The sequence below is a fragment of the Salvelinus namaycush genome, chromosome 11 (genome assembly GCF_016432855.1).
Source record: "Salvelinus namaycush isolate Seneca chromosome 11, SaNama_1.0, whole genome shotgun sequence".
In the NCBI taxonomy this organism is placed as follows: Eukaryota; Metazoa; Chordata; class Actinopteri; order Salmoniformes; family Salmonidae; genus Salvelinus; species Salvelinus namaycush.
In genome coordinates, this window is record NC_052317.1 from 27,661,500 (window position 1) to 27,681,847 (window position 20,348).

The following is a 20,348-nucleotide window of genomic DNA, read 5'->3' on the forward strand; positions in this document are numbered from 1 at the left end:
CCAAAAAATTTGATCATATTACTCCAGTGCTAGCCTCCCTACACTTGCTTCCTGTTAAGGCAAGGGCTGATTTCAAGGTTTTACTGCTAACCTACAAAGCATTACATGGGCTTGCTCCTACCTATCTTTCCGATTTGGTCCTGCCGTACATACCTACACGTACGCTACGGTCACAAGACGCAGGCCTCCTAATTGTTCCCAGAAACAAGCAAGAGCAATAATTGTATACACATACAGTGGGGAGAACAAGTATTTGATACACTGCCGATTTTGCAGGTTTTCCTACTTACAAAGCATGTAGAGGTCTGTCATTTTTATCATAGGTACACTTCAACTGTGAGAGACGGAATCTAAAACAAAAATCCAGAAAATCACATTGTATGATTTTTAAGTAATTAATTTGCATTTTATTGCATGACATACAGTAAGTATTTGATACATCAGAAAAGCAGAACTTAATATTTGGTACAGAAACCTTTGTTTGCAATTACAGAGATCATACGTTTCCTGTAGTTCTTGACCAGGTTTGCACACACTGCAGCAAGGATTTTGGCCCACTCCTCCATACAGACCTTCTCCAGATCCTTCAGGTTTCGGGGCTGTCGCTGGGCAATACGAACTTTCAGCTCCCTCCAAAGATTTTCTATTGGGTTCAGGTCTGGAGACTGGCTAGGCCACTCCAGGACCTTGAGATGCTTCTTACGGAGCCACTCCTTAGTTGCCCTGGCTGTGTGTTTTGGGTCGTTGTCATGCTGGAAGACCCAGCCACGACCCATCTTCAATGCTCTTACTGAGGGAAGGAGGTTGTTGGCCAAGATCTCGCGATACATGGCCCCATCCATCCTCCCATCAATACGGTGCAGTCGTCCTGTCCCCTTTGCAGAAAAGCATCCCCAAAGAATGATGTTTCCACCTCCATGCCTCACGGTTGGGATGGTGTTCTTGGGGTTGTACTCATCCTTCTTCTTCCTCCAAACACACGAGTGGAGTTTAGACCAAAAAGCTCTATTTTTTTCTCATCAGACCACATGACCTTCTCCCATTCCTCCTCTGGATCATCCAGATGGTCATTGGCAAACTTCAGACGGGCCTGAACATGCGCTGGCTTGAGCAGGGGGACCTTGCGTGCGCTGCAGGATTTTAATCCATGATGGCGTAGTGTGTTACTAATGGTTTTCTTTGAGACTGTGGTCCCAGCTCTCTTCAGGTCATTGACCAGGTCCTGCCGTGTAGTTCTGGGCTGATCCCTCACCTTCCTCATGATCATTGATGCCCCACGAGGTGAGATCTTGCATGGAGCCCCAGACCGAGGGTGATTGACCGTCATCTTGAACTTCTTCCATTTTCTAATAATTGCGCCAACAGTTGTTGCCTTCTCACCAAGCTGCTTGCCTATTGTCCTGTAGCCCATCCCAGCCTTGTGCAGGTCTACAATTTTATCCCTGATGTCCTTACACAGCTCTCTGGTCTTGGCCATTGTGGAGAGGTTGGAGTCTGTTTGATTGAGTGTGTGGACAGGTGTCTTTTATACAGGTAACGAGTTCAAACAGGTGCAGTTAATACAGGTAATGAGTGGAGAACAGGAGGGCTTCTTAAAAAAAACTAACAGGTCTGTGGAGAGCAGGAATTCTTACTGGTTGGTAGGTGATCAAATACTTATGTCATGCAATAAAATGCAAATTAATTACTTAAAAAATCATACAATGTGATTTTCTGGATTTTTGTTTTAGATTCCGTCTCTCACAGTTGAAGTGTACCTATGATAAAAATTACAGACCTCTACATGCTTTGTAAGTAGGAAAACCTGCAAAATCGGCAGTGTATCAAATACTTGTTCTCCCCACTGTATTTTCAACTGTTTTAGTGGTCGGTTTATATCACTTTACATCAGTAGGAAATAATAGGACATGGATGTATTCATGATTTTATTACAATATTACAGTAGGGCTAATCACTGTTCATGTGAGAGGTGTTGGTAACCAATGGCTTTATTGTTGAGGTCATTGATTTGAAAGTTATTAGGCTGACAAGTGTTATGTGGATATTGACTATGTTTTCAACCAGAATGGGCATAGTAACATGTGTCAACTGAGACTTAGATGGTTTAAGCAAATCTTTGCAGGAATGCAGTGTAGAAAATCAAAGCTCTCCTTTTATGCGCGTCAACAACAATAGGCCTTATATTCCCACCCAAAGCTTCACTCTGACGCTCAGTGTTTGTGTTTGGTACAAATCTGCCACAGCAACGTAACAATGGATTTGGTATTCATCTAAACGTTTTTAGAGAGTGAGTGACCCTCTGTTCACAGAGTTTTTCATGATCAGCTGTGGCAGCCGTTTAGTTTGATGAAAAATGTATACTTTTGTGCCGAATACAACAGGTGTTACAGTGAAATGCTTACTTACAAGCCCTTAACCAACAATACAGTTATGAAAAATAAGTGTTAAGTAAAAAATAGATAAATAAAATTAAAAGTAAAAAATAAAGAGCATCAGTAAAATAACAATAGCAGGCTATATACAGGGGGTACCGGTACAGAGTCAATGTGCGGGGACACTGGTTAGTGGAGGTAATTGAGGTAATATGTACATGTAGTTAGAGTTAAAGTGACTATGCATAGATAATAAACAGAGAGTAGCAGCAGCGTAAAAGAGGGGGGGGGGGCAATGCTTATAGTCTGGGTAGCCATTTGATTAGCTGTTCAGGAGTCTTATGGCTTGGGGGTAGAAGCTGTTTTGAAGTCTTTTGGACCTCGACTCCGGTACCGCTTGCCATGCGGTAGCAGAGAGAACAGTCTATGACTAGGGTGGCTGGAGTCTTTGACAATTTTTAGGGCCTTCCTCTGACACAGCCTGGTATAGAGGTCCTGGATGGCAGGAGGCTTGGCCAAAGTGATGTACTGGGCCATACACACTACCCTTTGTAGTGCCTTGCGGTCGGAGGCCGAACAGTTGCCATACCAGGCAGTGATGCAACCAGTCAGGATGCTCTCGATGATGCAGCTGTAGAACTTTTTGAGGATCTGAGGACCTGTTTTAGTGGTCGGTCTTTTCAGTCTCCTGAGGGGGAAAAGGCTTTGTTGTGCCTTCTTCACGACTGTTTGGCCATGATAGTTTGTTGTTGATGTGGACACCAAGGAACTTGAGGCTCTCAACCTGCTCCACTACAGCCCCGTCGATGAGAATGGGGGCATGCTCTGTCCTCCTTTTCCTGTAGTCCACAATCATCTCCCTTGTCTTGATCACGTTGAGGGAGAGGTTGTTGTCCTGGATCTTTATACATAGATACATAGATGCATGCTTACTTCTAGTCCACGTGAAAATATGTTAGGTGTATTTATCCCTTGAAACCTGCCCCTTTGATCTGTGAATTATACTATTCGTGATTTATAATTTGTTAGTGATGTAATTGGATACTAATGATCGTTTATTTATCACTGAGGCTACTTGCTTATTGTTCTTTGGTCCGAGTTTGAAGTTGCCTGTGTCTGTCTAAAAAAGCAACCAGCTATAATCCAGGTAGCTAGGGGCTTATTACTCTGGACATGTGCAGAGGACAATCACCACATTGTTCTTTAGTCTCCTGGGGAAAAGCAACCCGCTCATATGAGGACAGCAAATTGTGTGCCCCTGGCAAAGTTCTGATGGCTACCTCTGTTCCTTACAAAATAACTGTCAAAACAAGTTTGTTTGCCATGATGCTATCAATTACATTATTCACACTACACAAAATAGTACCCAGTATTTTAATATGAACATGATTAGATGTTGGTAAAAACAATTTGACCTCTACAGTGTTTAGTTACTGATGTGGTGCAAAACAATAACATGGTCTTGTGTTGTATTTTTTAGACACATTTTCCTACTTTAAAATCATGACTAATGTTACTTGTAGACATACCCAAAAGTATTTATTTATCATGAGAGGGCCATAAACAGTACCTAGTAATGCTTATACTGCCAAAAATATTAAAATCTCACCTTTCTGGTAGTCACTTTTGAGGACACAAGCTCAAGTACACAGTACAAATATGATACAAATATTAAATATGTATTTTTCCTATTCAACAGAAGTGTGTGTGTGTGGGGGGTACATAATTGACACCCAGAAAATGTGATGTGTAGCTCCCTATGCAAATAAGGTGTCAGATTTCACATACTGCATTTCAGACGAGAGCGGAGAGTGACATGTGAAGCGGGACAATCAGAGCTTTCACGGTGTGCACAGCAATTCATGTTGTGTCATTCAACAAGTGCTCTGTACACAAAAATGTCGGTCAGAACCAGTCCAGAACCGCTCAAAGTCCCATACATAGGGGACTTAACGTTTATAGACCCCAATGTACACAAAGTACTGTATGACTCCGTACTCTGTAGAAATGTACATTTAAATAAGCAAAACTCAGCCGAGATAAGCAGTTACACAGTAACTCTGAATCACACATGCATATATACAAGTCAAGAGTATAAGGACCATTTGAAATTGGTGCCATTTGACTATTGTTAATGTTCTGCCAAATAGTCAATTGAGCAGGAGGGTAAGGTAAATCTATCCCAGTTACAAAATGTAGTCTACAGGAAAGTAGAAAATAATTACATTAATTTAGTGAAATGCCATGAAATGTATCTATAGACTCTCCCTGCTACTGTGGTTTGGTAAATATATAAATGATTGAACAATCACATCTTATGTTATTGCAACACATTTGCCAGACAAACATAGGCCTATTGATTTTGTGAAATATTCAGGCAAAATAAATCCGGTTTTAGAGGGCCACCATTGTGCAACCAAGCTAAGGATATTGGCACAATGGCATTCTTTCTCACGGTGCAACCTGATTGGTCAAGAGAAAGGTTCCAGACACTCAGGGTCGAGACAGAGAGAGGGGCTCGATGTATAAAGACCCTAAACCCCCTTGGAGCGCCAAGACTTCCAGTTCAGAAGTGATCTGAAGCCATCTGTATGTGAGTGAGTGTGTGTCTCTGTGCTCCCACAACAAGGAGGAACCATGGTCAGCCGGTGAGTGATGGTTCATTTATTATGTCTGGATTCATGTCTGAACTCTCACGCTGTCAAGGGTCAACCATAGGGATAAAGTGGAAAATGTCAACTTTGAAAAATCTAACATTTTTCATGCAAGTAGACCAAATTTTATTTGGAATAATGTGTGTTGCTTTACTCAATAAAGAGAAAATATGTATGAATGTATGCATTTTGAATTATGTTTGAGAAATTCCTCCTTTGGGACAGTGTTGGTTTGACCTTTTATAGGTTAAAGCGGGGCACTCCAACCCTATTCCCGAAGAGCTACACTCCTGTAGGTTTTCACTTGAACACTAATCTAGTGCACCTGATTCTAATAACTAGCTGGTTGATTACCTGAACAGGTTAGTTACAACTGGGGTTGGATTGAAAACCTACAGAAGGGTAGCTCTTCAGGAACAGGGTTGGAGAGCCCTGGGCTTCAGTTACTACATTTTTTCCCTTCACAAAGCAGATTTGAGCACCCTGCTGGTGGCTACAAGAAGATCTTTGAGACAGTTGAGGAGTTATCAGAGCCTGTCCCTGCAACAGTTACAGGTTTGTTAACTACATATTTATTTGGTCATATGAAGCAGGTTATGTTAATTTTACTACACTACATGACCAAAGTATGTGGACACCTACTCATCAAACATCTCATTCCAAAATCATGGGCATTCGTATGGAGTTGGTCAGCCCTTTGCTGCTATAACAGCCTCCAATCTTCTGGGAAGGCTTTCCACTAGATGTTGGAACATTGCTCTGGGGACTTACTTCCATTCAGCCACAAGAGCATTAGTGAGGTTGGGCACTGATTTTGGGGGCGATTAGGCCTGGCTCGCAGTCGGCGTTCTAATTCATCCCAAAGGTGTTCTATTTGGTTGAGGTCAGGGCTCTGTGCAGGCCAGTCAAGTTCTTCCACACCGATCTCGACAAACCATTTCTGTATGGACCTCGCTTTGTGCACAGGGGCATTGTCATGCTGAAACAGGAAAGGGCCTTCCGCAAACTGTTGCCACAAAGTTGGAAGCACAGAATTGTCTAGAATGTCATTGTATGCTGTAGCCAGTGGTGTAAAGTACTTAAGTATAAACTCCCAGTAATTTATTGGGTAAATCACAAACGTTTCGGCATCACTGTGCCTTAAGTGCTGACAAAACATTGGTGATTTACCCAATAAATTACTGGGAGTTTATATATAGTGCGCAACTATTTTTTATAGCTCATAGTTTATTTGCCGTTAGTCAGCACCGCTACATAAAATAATTTTCTCTGGGTGTGCGCCAGCTCAGGTTTTTTTATTCGTAAAGTACTTAAGTAAAAATACTTATATTTGACAACTTTTACTTCACTACATTCCTAAAGAAAATATACTTTTTACTCCATACAGTTTCCCTGACACTCAAAAGTACTCGTTACATTTTGAATGCTTAGCAGGACAGGAAAATGGTCCAATTCACACACTTATCAAGAGAATATCCCTGTTCATTCCTACTACCTGACCTTGCGTATTCACTAAACACAAATGTCTTAGTGTTGGAGTGTTCCCCTAGCTATCCATAAATATATTTTTTAAACAAGATGGTGCCGTCTGGCTTGCTTAATAAGGAATTTTAATTGATTTATACTTTTACTTTTGATACTTAAGTACATTTTAGCAATTACATTTACTTTTGATACTTAAGATTATTTAAAGCCAAATACTTTTAGACTTACTCAAGTAGTATTTTACTGGGTGAATTTCACTTTTACTTGAGTCATTTTCTATTAAGGTATCTTTACTTTTACTCAAGTGTGACAATTTTATACTTTTTCCACCATTGGGCCTAGCCCAATCCATGAAAAACAGCCTCAGACCATTAATCCTCCACCAAACTTTCCAGTTGCCACTATGCATTTGGGCAGGTAGCGTTCTTCTGGCATCTGCCAAACCCAGATTAGTCCGCCGGACTGCCAGATGGTGAAGCGTGATTCATCACTCCAAAGAATGCATTTCCACTGCTCCAGTGTCCAATGGCGGCAAGGTTTACACCACTCCAGCTGACGCTTGGCATTGCGCATGTTGTTCTTAGGCTTGATCGGCCCTGGAAACCCATTTTGAGAAGCTCCCGACGAACAGTTATTCTGCTGACGTTGCTTTCAGAGTCAATTTGGAACTCGGTAGTGAATGTTGCAACCGAGGACAGACGCGCTTCACTCGGCGGTCCCGTTCGTTGACCTTGTGCGTTCTACTACTTCGCAGCTGAGCTGTTGTTGCTCCTAGACGTTTCTACTTCACAATAACAGCACTTACAGTTGACCAGGGCAGCTCTAGCAGGGCAAAAATGTTGCTATCTGACTTGTTGGAAAAGTGGCATCCTATGACGGTGCCACGTTGAAAGTCACTGAGCTCTTTAGTAAGGCCATTCTACTGCCAATGTTTGTCTATGGAGATTGCATGGCTGTGTGCCTGATTTTACACACCTGTCAGCAACGGGTGCAGCTAAAATAGCCAAATCCACTTACTTAAAGGGGTGTCCACATACTTTTGTATACATAGTATAGATTTCTGGTACATTCAATCTGTACACCATCCTAAAATGAGAACACAGAAAAATACACTGCATCTGCAAATAAATCACTGCCATCTTGGAAATTCATGTGAAAACAGTATTGTATCTATGACAAACATTCCCTAATTGACCTGTTACCTGCTCTAGATAAAATCACATTGAACTGTTCATTGATCAATTGTTTTTACAAAGCTCTTTTCTCTCACATCTACAGGTAGGATTCCTTCATTTCTGAAGGGAAGTCTTCTTCGTCTGGGCCCTGGCCTGTTTGAGGTTGGAGATGAGCCTTTCTACCACCTCTTCGATGGCCAGGCCCTCATGCACAAATTCGACTTCAAAAATGGCCAAGTCACCTACTTCAACAAGTAAGAATGGATGAATAATGTCCGTTAGAGATCAGTGGTTACATTGCATTTGAGTCTAATTAACCTAATGGATTTGATACCCATTTCTACCTTTATCCTTTAGGTATGTTAAAACAGATGCCTATGTGCGTGCCATTACAGAAAAGCGTGTGGTGATCACTGAATTTGGCACCTTCGCTTACCCAGATCCCTGCAAAAACATCTTCTCCAGGTTGGTAGCTAACCTCCTCATCAGATGAATAACATAGCCGCATGTTGGCTTTTATTGGGATGACTCATGTACCGGAGGCAGATCTGTAGGGTAGTCAATCCCTGGCACAGCCACAAAGTCATACAATGTGATTTTAAACCTAAGCCTAACCACACTGCTAATCTTACGCCTAACCTTAAATTAAGACCAACGTTTTTTTAAACAATATACATTGCTCAAAAAAATAAAGGGAACACTTAAACAACACAATGTAACTCCAAGTCAATCACACTTCTGTGAAATCAAACTGTCCACTTAGGAAGCAACACTGATTGACAATACATTTCACATGCTGTTGTGCAAATGGAATAGACAACAGGTGGAAATTATAGGCAATTAGCAAGACACCCCCAATAAAGGAGTGGTTCTGCAGGTGGTGACCACAGACCACTTCTCAGTTCCTATGCTTCCTGGCTGATGTTTTGGTCACTTTTGAATGCTGGCGGTGCTTTCACTCTAGTGGTAGCATGAGACGGAGTCTACAACCCACACAAGTGGCTCAGGTAGTGCAGCTCATCCAGGATGGCACATCAATGCGAGCTGTGGCAAGAAGGTTTGCTGTGTCTGTCAGCGTAGTGTCCAGAGCATGGAGGCGCTACCAGGAGACAGGCCAGTACATCAGGAGACGTGGAGGAGGCCGTAGGAGGGCAACAACCCAGTAGCAGGACCGCTACCTCCGCCTTTGTGCAAGGAGGAGCAGGGGGAGCACTGCCAGAGCCCTGCAAAATGACCTCCAGCAGGCCACAAATGTGCATGTGTCTGCTCAAACGGTCAGAAACAGACTCCATGAGGGTGGTATGAGGGCCCGACGTCCACAGGTGGGGGTTGTGCTTACAGCCCAACACCGTGCAGGACGTTTGGCATTTGCCAGAGAACACCAAGATTGGCAAATTCGCCACTGGCGCCCTGTGCTCTTCACAGATGAAAGCAGGTTCACACTGAGCACGTGACAGATGTGACAGAGTCTGGAGACGCCGTGGAGAACGTTCTGCTGCCTGCAACATCCTCCAGCATGACCGGTTTGGCGGTGGGTCAGTCATGGTGTGGGGTGGCATTTCTTTGTGGGGCCGCACAGCCCTCCATGTGCTCGCCAGAGGTAGCCTGACTGCCATTAGGTACCGAGATGAGATCCTCAGACCCCTTGTGAGACCATATGCTGGTGCGGTTGGCCCTGGGTTCCTCCTAATGCAAGACAATGCTAGACCTCATGTGGCTGGAGTGTGTCAGCAGTTCCTGCAAGAGGAAGGCATTGATGCTATGGACTGGCCCGCCCGTTCCCCAGACCTGAATCCAATTGAGCACATCTGGGACATCATGTCTCACTCCATCCACCAACGCCACGTTGCACCACAGACTGTCCAGGAGTTGGCGGATGCTTTAGTCCAGGTCTGGGAGGAGATCCCTCAGGAGACCATCCGCCACCTCTTCAGGAGCATGCCCAGGCGTTGTAGGGAGGTCATACAGGCACGTGGAGGCCACACACACTACTGAGCCTCATTTTGACTTGTTTTAAGGACATTACATCAAAGTTGGATCAGCCTGTTGTGTGGTTTTCCACTTTAATTTTGAGTGTGACTCCAAATCCAGACCTCCATGGGTTGATAAATTTGATTTCCATTGATAATTTTTGTGATTTTGTTGTCAGCACATTCAACTATGTAAAGAAAAAAGTATTTAATAAGAATATTTCATTCATTCAGATCTAGGATGTGTTATTTTAGTGTTCCCTTTATTTTTTTGAGCAGTGTATATAGGCAATTTTGACTTTGTAGCCGTCCTCTCTAGTGGAAATTTCTCAGCCCTGCCTCCAGAACAATATTCATCCCAATAAACATCAACCTGCAACATATATTTTAGTTTATTTAACTAGGCAAGTCAGTTAAGAACGAATTCTTATTCACAATGACGGCCTAAGAAAGTGGGTTAACTGCCTTGTTCAGGGGCAGAAAGACAGATGTTTACCTTGTCAGCTTGGGGATTCAATCTAGCTGTCAGGATGGTGTATTGGAGGCGAAGTCAAGTGCAGGAGAGCAGATTATACTGAACAGGCGCACTTTTATTATAGTTCCAAAAAACGAGAGCACTACATGAATCAAACGCGCTCAAAAAACGGAACATAAAAGTAGAGCGTGTAAACTAACCCCACCTAACATGAAAACAATTACACACAAAACATGATGGGAAACAGAGGGTTAAATACAAGTAGCTTAATTGGGGACATGAAAACCAGGTGTGTGTTGAAACGAGACAAGACAAATAAATATATACGAAAAATGGAGCGGCGATGGCTAGAAGCCGGTGACGTCGATCGCCGAACGCCGCCCGAACAAGGAGAGTGGCTGACTTCGGCAGAAGTCGTGACACTAGCAACCTTTCGGTTACTGGCCCAACGCTCTAACCACTAGGCCGCCCCATATCCTGTAACTGGTTATATTTGCTTGCCATATAATGCCTTCAGAAACTATTCATACCCCTTGACTTATTCCACATTTTGTTGTGTTACAGCCTGAATTCAAAATGTATTAATATTACATGTATATTTTTTCCACCCATCTACACGCAATACCCCATAATAACAAAGTGAAAACATGTTTTTAGAAATTTTGCGAATTTTATTGAAAATGAAATACAGAAATATCTAATTTACATAAGTATTCAGACCCCTGAGTCAATACATGTTAGAATCACCTGTAGCAGCGATTACAACTGAGTCTTTCTGGGTAAGTCTCTAAGAGCTTTGCACACCTGGATTGTACAATATTTGCACATTATTATTTTTGAATTCTTCAAGCTCTGTCAAGTTTGTTTATAATTACTACACAGACATTTTCAAATCTTGCCAAAAATATTTCAGCCATTTAACTCTGTAACTGATTTATTGATACACCATCCAAAGTATAACCAATAACTTCCCCATATTCAATGTCTGCTTTTTATTTTGATTCTACTAATAGATGCCCTTCTTTGGGAGGCATTGGAAAACCTTCCTGGTCTTTGTGGTTGAATCTGTGTATGAAATTCAATGCTTGACTGAAGGACCTTACAGATAATTGTATTTGAGGGGTACAGATATGATGTAGTCATTAAAAAATAAGGTTAAACAGTATTATTACACACAGAGTGAGTCCACGCAATACATTATGACTTGTTCAGCACATTTTTACTCCTGAACTTATTTAGGCTTGACATACAAATGATTGAATACTTATTGACTCAAGACATTTCAGCTTTACATTTTTTATTAATTTCTAAAAACATAATTCCACCTTGACATTATGGGGTATTGTGTGTAGGCCAGTGACACAAAATCTAAATGTCATACATTTTCAATTCCGGCTGTAACACAACAAAATGTGGATAAGTCAAGGGGTGTGAATACTTTCCGAAGGCACTGTATATCTGATCCTTCATATCAATCATTTTGTATATTTTCACTGCTGTTGCCTTGATCGTCGTTTTAATGATGACTGTTGGATCAATTTCAAAACTGGTGTGTGTTTCTCTGTGCAGGTTTTTCACTTACTTCAAGGGTGTTGAGGTGACAGACAATTGCCTGGTGAACGTTTACCCCATTGGTGAAGATTACTACGCCGTCACAGAAACCAATTACATCACTAAAGTCAACACTGACACGCTGGATACACTGAAGAAGGTATTACTCTCCTCTTTTCCCCAAGGCTGAAATTCCATCCCCCTTCATGACAGTATTCACAATATACTGTACCAGAAACCAGTGTATGCCTATATCCTTTGGCCTAATTCAACAGACTCAAAAAACAGAAAAAAATGGAAGTGTTACATACTGGTCCACTGATTATAGACAGAAGTCTCACTTCTCATTAATAGTTATAACACATGCATAATGTATAACATAATAATGAATAACACTATGACTTCACTTCCCCTCAGGTGGACTTGTGCAATTACGTCAACATCAATGGAGTGACAGCCCACCCACACATTGAGAGAGACGGAACAGTGTTCAACATCGGAAACTGCATGGGGAAAGGAGCATCGCTGGCCTACAACGTTGTCAGAATCCCACCCACTCAGAAAGGTTGGGCTTGTGTCGAAAATGAAAATGAAAGATATTCATTCAGAATTCATGCACATGTTCCAACTCTTAAACTAGAAAATGTAGGTAACTTGTACTTAACTTGTTCTGGATAGGATAACTTGTAATAGTAAGGGAATCTGAAGGCTTGTGCCCTGATTGCATCTTGTGTTCTCTCCTCAGACAAGTCAGACCCCATTGAAAAGTCCAAGGTTGTGGTGCAGTTCCCCAGTGCCGAGAGGTTCAAGCCCTCCTATGTGCACAGGTGGGTCATAATAACATATCCATCATGTTCATAGTTGAACTTGAGGTCCCCAAAACAGCAAGGAGTCAATCATGGACATGCCTCCTTCTGTGTTATTTGACTAAGCCATATAACAACTTACAATGCATGCCAACTTAAACGGTCTACATATCACCCTTAGCTTTGGCATGTCGGAGAACTACTTTGTCTTTGTCGAGACCCCTGTGAAAATCAACCTGCTGAAGTTCCTCAGTGCCTGGAGCATCCGAGGCTCCAACTACATGGACTGCTTCGAGTCCAACGAGGTTCTCGGGGTAAGGAGGCAAACACTCAGTAGATTTTAGTTTAAAGTGACACATTTCTATACAGGACCATTATGTACAGTAACATCATACCTAGTCTCGACACCCAGAACAATCACACGTGTGCAGGCTTAAGTCTGTTGTGACTGTAACGGATGTGAAATGGCTAGCTAGTTAGCGGGTACGCGCTAGTAGCGTTTCAATCAGTTACGTCACTTGCTCTGAAACCTAGATGTAGTGTTGCCCCTTGCTCTGCAAGGGCCGCGGCTTTTGTGGAGCGATGGGTAACGACGCTTCGTGGGTGACTGTTGTTGATGTGTGCAGAGGGTCCCTGGTTCGCGCCCGTGTCGGGGCGAGGGGACGGTTTAAAGTTATACTGTTACAACTGCACACATTATTGTCAAACCTAATAAACTTTTTAACATACATTTCACAGACATTGTTCCACATCGCCAGAAAGGACATTGGAGGAGGACAAGGAGAATACATTGACCATAAGTTCAAGGCTGCTCCCATCAACCTGTTCCATCACATCAACACTTATGAGGACAATGGTTTCATCGTGGCTGATGTGTGTACATGGAAAGGGTAATGGAACAGCTAAAAATTGTCTCTCTCATAAGATGGCAATGTCAATACAGTGGCAGTTGTAAGCGTATATAAAAAGTGATGACACATCATAAGTGACTGGATTAATTGTGGACTGAGGGATCTCAGGGGTGGCATTCATTTATAGTGAATTGCCTTAGCAATGTCCTTTTTCAGAAGAATTGATTAATGAATCCTAGCCCTTGGTCTTTAAACACTGTCTCTTTAAAGGATTAGGAAACTAATTCTCATTCGTTTCCTGGTAGGTTTGAGTTTGTGTATAACTACCTTTGGCTGGCCAACCTGCGCTCCAACTGGGAGGAGGTGAAGAAGGCAGCCATGATGGCACCTCAGCCAGAGGTCAGGAGATACGTCATCCCACTGGACATCCACAGGGTAAGTCATTTCCTTCTCTTTAAAAATAATTTTTTTTAGTTTACATTTCATTTACATATTATTTCTTAATTTTTGGACAATAAAGTGCATATGTGTTACCCTGTATTTATTTTATTTTGGATAGCAACGTGTGCAGTGCATTCAGAAAGTATTCAGACCCCTTGACTTTTTCCACATTTTGTTACGTTACAGACTTATTCTAAAATTGATAAAATCGTTTTTTCCCCCTCATCAATCTACACACAATAACCCATAATGACAAAGCAAAAACAGGTTTTTAGATATGTATTAAAAATACAAAACTGAAATATCACATTAAATAACTATTCAGACCCTTTACTCAGTACTTTGATAATGTAACGGATGTCGTCTTCCTCCTCGTCTGAGGAGGAGAAGTTTGAAGGATCAGAGGACCAATGCGCAGCGTGGTAAGTGTTCATCTTATTTAATGAAGTGAACAACTCAAAATACAAAAAACAACAAAGTGAAAACCGAAACAGTTCTATCTGGTGCAGACACACAAAGACTGAAGACAACCACCCACAAAACCCAACACAAAACAGGCTACCTAAATATGGTTCCCAATCAGGGACAACGATTGACAGCTGCCTCTGATTGAGAACCATATCAGGCCAAACACAGAAATAGCAAAACATAGAAATACAAACATAGACTGCCCACCCCAACTCACGCACTGACCATACTAAATAAAGACAAAACAAAGGAAATAAAGGTCAGAACGTGACAGATAAAGCACCTTTGGCAGCGATTACAGCCTCGAGTCTTTTGGGGTATGACTCTACAAGCTTGGCACACCTGTTTTTGGGGAGTTTCTCCCATTCTTCTCTGCAGATCCTATTCTTCTCTGCAGATCCTCTCAAGTTCTGTCAGGTTGGATGGGGAGTGTCGCTGCACAGCTATTTTCAGGTCTCTCCAGAAATGTTCAAAAGGTTGAAGTCCGGGCTCTTGCTGGGCCACTCAAGGACATTCAGAGACTTGTTCCGAAGCCACTCCTGCGTTGTCTTGGCTGTGTGCTTAGGGTCATTGTCCTGGTGGAAGGTGAACCTTTGCCCCAGTCTGAGGTCCTAACCTGCTCCAGTGTGCTTTTCATGAATGATCTCTCTGTACTTTGCTCTGTTCATCTTTCCCTCGATACTGACTAGTCTCCCAGTCCCTGCCGTTGAAAAACATCCCCACAGCATGATGCTGCCACCACCATGCTTCTCCATAGGGATGGTGCCAGGTTTAAGTCAGACGTGACGCTTGGCATTCAGACCGAAGAGTTCAATCTTGGTTTCATCAGACCAGAGAATCTTGTCGACGAGTCTTTAGGTGCCTTTTGGCAAACTCCAAACGGGCTGTCATGTGGCTTTCGTCCGGCCACTACCATAAAGGCCTGATTGGTGGAGTGCTGCAGCGATGGTTGTCCTTCTGGAAGTTTATCCCATCTCCACAGAGGAACTCTGGAGCTCTGTCAGAGTGACCATCGGGTTCTTGGTCACCTCCCTGCCCATGGCCCTTCTCCCCCGATTGCTCAGATTGGCCGGGCGGCCAGCTCTAGGAAGAGTCTTGGTGGTTCCAAACTTCTTCCATTTAAGAATGACGGTGGGCACTGTTCTTGGAGACCTTCAATGCTGCAGACATTTTTAGGTACCCTTTTTGGTACCTGAGCTCAATTTCGAGTCTCATAGCAAAGGGTCTGAATTATTTTGTAAATATGGTATTTCTGTTCAAAAAAAAAATCTACATTTGCAAACATTTCTAAAAACCTGTTTTCCCTTTGTCATTATGGGGTATTGTGTGAAGATTGATGAGGATCTTTTTTTTTCATCCATTTTAGAATAAGGCTGTAACGAAATGTGGAAAAAGTCAACAGGTCTGAATACTTTTCGGATGCACTGTATATCTGCTCTAACTTATTCAAACCTTCTTTCATACTGACTGTGTTTCAGGAGGAGCAGGGAAAGAACCTGATATGCCTGCCGTACACCACGGCCACAGCAGTGATGCGTACTGACGGGACCATCTGGCTGGAGCCTGAGGTGCTGTTCTCTGGGCCCCGCCAAGCCTTTGAGTTTCCTCAGATCAACTATGAGAAGCACGGTGGGAAGAACTACACATATGCCTATGCCCTGGGCCTCAACCACTTCATTCCTGACAGGGTGAGTAGTCTTGTTGTTTGCCACAAATCTATCTTCAAACTCTGAGAAGTGAATGGCAGAGGTCATAGCATGTTACGTGAGTGGCCATGAGTTTCTGTCTATGTGGTTGTATATCATCAAGTTGAATGTGAAGACCAAGATGTGTATGTTAGACCTTGAGGAATCTCTATGTGGTTGTATATCATCAAGTTGAATGTGAAGACCAAGATGTGTATGTTAGACCTTGAGGAATCTCTATGCGGCTGTAGATCATCAAGCTGAACGTGAAGACCAAGGAGACCTGGGTGTGGCAGGAGCCGGACTCCTACCCCTCAGAGCCTCTCTTTGTGCAGACCCCCGATGGCGTGGATGAGGATGATGGTATGTACAGTATTGTACTGTACCCTTAGTGTACTATACTGTCACTGTTACAGGCATGGTGCAGGGCAAACACTGATACATAGTATTGTGTTTGTGTTAGTGTTAAGAAGAGTTTAAGAGACATTGGGCTCTATTCAATCTGCGATAGAAATTTAGAGGTAATTTGCAATTGAGCTGACATATGCAGTGTTTATCGTGGATGCAGTCTCCTCTAAAGCAGGAACATTGCCTTTAAATTTCAATCACGCTGTAAAACTGAACTTCCGCAATGCGGATTGAATAGAGCCCTTTAGCTATTTATCCAGGGACAAGGTACTTAAATTTAGTAGAAAAATGTTCTCAGCATAATTCATAAAAAGACGGGTTACAGTTGCACTGTGATTTTCTAACAACTGTGTGTTTTTCCAATGACCCACAGGAGTTCTGTTGACCGTTGTAGTATCCCCAGGGGCCCAGAAGTCAGGGTACATGCTGATCCTCAACGCCAAGGACATGTCGGAGATCGCCAGGGCAGAGGTGGACTGCCCTATACCCGTCACCTTCCACGGAATGTACAAGAAATAACATTTCAATAATCCTCAATGCACAAAGACTAGTAGTCACCATTCCAGGGTATTCATACTAAGCATCACATTTCCCTCAGCAATAGAACAAACAAATAAACAATGACAAAGTATAGGCTACAAATAACTTGGCTTGTTGTGTCAGCAAAAACAAGGCAAGTATCTGACCATCTTCCATCATGATTTTAAGTCATTTAACTTTCTGCCACCTACGATTCAGTATGGTTGAGCGTCCATTTTGATGAAAATTTACCATTTCGTGGTATGAATGGAACCTGCTGGTATCAGGGCATAAGTAGGTTTCCTACAATTATTTCTGTGAGCCCACAGCAAAAACCATCAGCGGCCTCTCAGTCACGACACCCTGATTGGTTAATACAATTGTTGTGTCAGTGCTGGAAATCAATGTGTTTGTTCACAGTACCATGTCTCTGTGCACTTCAGGGTTGGAATAATTAAAATATAATCAAAATACTGGCCTTTTTATTGTATGTCTGTTATTTTGGGAAAGAAAGTTGAATGTTGTGTGTAACTAATAATTTGACTATTCTATAGTGTATTAAAAAAAACGAATTTCTTAGATGCACACGTAGTACAGGTATATACATGAAAGAACTAGTCCCGAAGGACAACAATAAAGTCCGTCTGCTCCATGTCATCTGTATAGCGGTTGTTTTGGCGGAGTTGAAGGTGGAACTGCATTAGAGCTGTCAAATCCACAAATGGCTCCCGGCATTATACCTAAAGCGGACATTGCCATTGGCTGCACAGAGGTACATTAACATAAATCCCATGCAGCATTGTTTGAACACTGGAATGTGAGATGTAATCTACACCTCCATTAGGATGATAGAAACTCTAATTATTTAGTGTAATGATTTTTAAAAGTATTTCTATACAGCCTACACTTTCTCCTTCTGAACTTCTAACAGGAGTGGGACAGTGTGGCTTTGATCTCAAGAGCAGCTGCTCACCGATTTGAAGGGTCCAACAGTTCCACCTCTGACAGCCAAAATACCCGCTATGTCGGTGTCTGCTAATGCTGGTTAACTCTTGATCTGATTGAATCTACGACAAAGTCCCTCCGCTCCATGTTAATCAGTGGCGGTCGGTGCCGTTTAAGATGAGGGAGGACGATTTTTATGAGCATGGCCTTATTTCTATTACAGTATATTGGATGACTGTCATTCATATTCCATTCACCCAGCTCAATGTAACATAGGTTTAGGTTACTACATGATACTCACATTTTCCCTATATCCATCATGAGGTTGCTACGACCTAGTTTACAATATAGGTGCACAGGTTGAGAGAAAAATGTAAGTAATCAATATGACACATTTAATACCGCCTTGCACACTCTTGCCTGCATCTAGCTGATCTAGAGTGTAATCATTAGTCTAACAGTTGCAAATAAGAGTTTCTATTGGACATTTTCAGGTATGTTTATCCCCGTTCCGTTGGCTTCCGTTTAAGAAATGGCTGAATGAATACACCCCTGATCACACGCAAACACAGTTCATGTTCATAGCAGCCACATACAAACAGTATGATCACTTTTCTTGATGTATAATTCCTTCTCGGATCTACACACTCTCCTCCTTTCACCTTCGCTTGTGGACTTTAGTGCACAACACATCAGCTGTCTGTGACCAGGCAAAAAAAACATTTCAAGCCAAACCTTCATATATAACCACTAACTGCTATACAAGGCCTACATCATTGTCACCATATTAGCTGACAACATAGTTCTAGTAGCTATGTTGACTAACGGGTTAGTAAACCCGCTACAATCATGCAGTACATTGTAGTCAGCCAGCAAGTGGGCCCAGGTGGCAATAAATTAATAAAACCAAAAGCTTACCTTGACTTGGAAGAGTTCTAGTGTTGGATAGCCATTGCCAGCTAGCTAACATAGCATCCCTCTCTGTTTGAGCTGGGTGTTCGAGTAGGCTAAACTAGCTAGCTGCATTCGGTAGCTAAGTAAGTAAAAGTGAAAAAAAGAAATACAACAAAATACAGCTGGCTCTCTCTTGCTTCTCCTTCATTTTTGAAGAATTTGTTTCATAACTGTTCAACTGTTGTCTTTCTCTCTGAGTCATCTACTCAGCAAATGTTATGCACTGCAGTGCTAGCTAGCTGTAGCTTATGCTTTCAGTACTAGATTCATTCTCTGATCCTTTGGGTGGACAACATGTTCATGCTGCAAGAGCTCTGATGGGTTGGTGGACATCCTCCGGAAGTTGTCATTACTGTGTAAGTCTATGGAAGGGGGTGAGATCCATGAGCCTCCTAAGTTTTGTATTGAAGTCAATGTACCCAGAGGAGGGAAACTAGCTGACCTCCGGCTACACCATGGTGCTACCCTACAGAGTGCTGTTGAGGCTACTGTAGACCTTTATTGCAAAACAGTGTGTTTTAATCAATTATTTGGTGAAGTGAATATATTTAGTATATTTGTATCTAAAAATGATAACCTTTTAAATGTTTCACTATTTTTATATTCATGAAATTCACTGAGGATGGTCCTCCACTTCCTCCTCTGAGGAACCTTCACTGACCATTGCTCCATCGTGAAAAAAGGATCTGAATACATTGAGGCCTTGCACCCAAAAGTGCTGCGCATACTGAGTGGCTCTACTAGTGAAAGGGCCACAAAGATTAGTTATGTTGCCAAAGAAAATCAGATTAGGTGTATTTAGCTTCAAGAAAAAGAACAAACAAGTTAGGATGTTGCAACTAGTAATTTTTTTGACAGAGCCTATGTTTTGTACAATGTTGCCTAACGTAATCTTGCCTCCGTACCATGGCATTAGCCCCACTAGTCTAAGCTGGTCAGGCGATTGCATTGCAGCATTGATAAACTAAGCTGATCATACTGATTAATTAGGTAAAACGTCTAACTAATCTGAGAAACAAACAGGCATGTCGCAACTAATCACTTCTGTAAAAGCACAGATCATGATGACCATAAAAGCCTGGCGTGTGCAATACTGTATGTGACAAAAGACTTTGAAACACCATTGCCATGATTATAGCAGCAACAAATCTAAGCAGAAATAATTACAGTATGTACTCTGCTGATAGGATAAAAGGGGAAATGTAACGTTTGACTAACATCTGGTGTAACAAGATACTACAGTCTCAGAACACTAATAAGTCAGGCATGACACAAATGTGTGCTTTCTTGTTTATTTACATTTTTTTACAGCTTCAATATGAGGGATGCTTGGCCTTTCAAAAACCAAGACTACAGGAGATGACATTTATTTTCAGAATTCTGAAAAACACTGCAAAACAAAGCTAATAATTGAAACACGTGTGTTGTCTTTTAATGTCACCGTGAAACCATGAGAGAAATCTTCCCCCTCTTACAAATATCTTTGGGACAGAGGTTTGCAAATGCATACTCAAGCCAGTGTAAACTCTAATGGGAAATACTTATCTCCCACAAACACAATGACAAACGATACATCTAAAAGGTAGGAG

The 20,348-nt window shown here is 42.1% G+C and overlaps 1 protein-coding gene across 1 annotated transcript; it reads left to right on the forward strand.

Annotated features, from left to right (window-relative positions):
* Window positions 1-5,009: 5,009 nt before the first annotated feature.
* Window positions 5,010-17,139, forward strand: LOC120055319 (retinoid isomerohydrolase). Its single transcript, XM_039003195.1, has 13 exons — window positions 5,010-5,020; window positions 5,499-5,581; window positions 7,790-7,940; window positions 8,044-8,151; window positions 11,701-11,842; window positions 12,100-12,247; window positions 12,428-12,509; window positions 12,670-12,802; window positions 13,227-13,378; window positions 13,645-13,774; window positions 15,727-15,936; window positions 16,185-16,296; window positions 16,715-17,139. The coding sequence occupies exons 1-13, from the start codon at window positions 5,010-5,012 to the stop codon at window positions 16,858-16,860; spliced, it is 1,608 nt and encodes a 535-aa protein (XP_038859123.1). The 3' UTR covers window positions 16,861-17,139.
* Window positions 17,140-20,348: the final 3,209 nt, after the last annotated feature.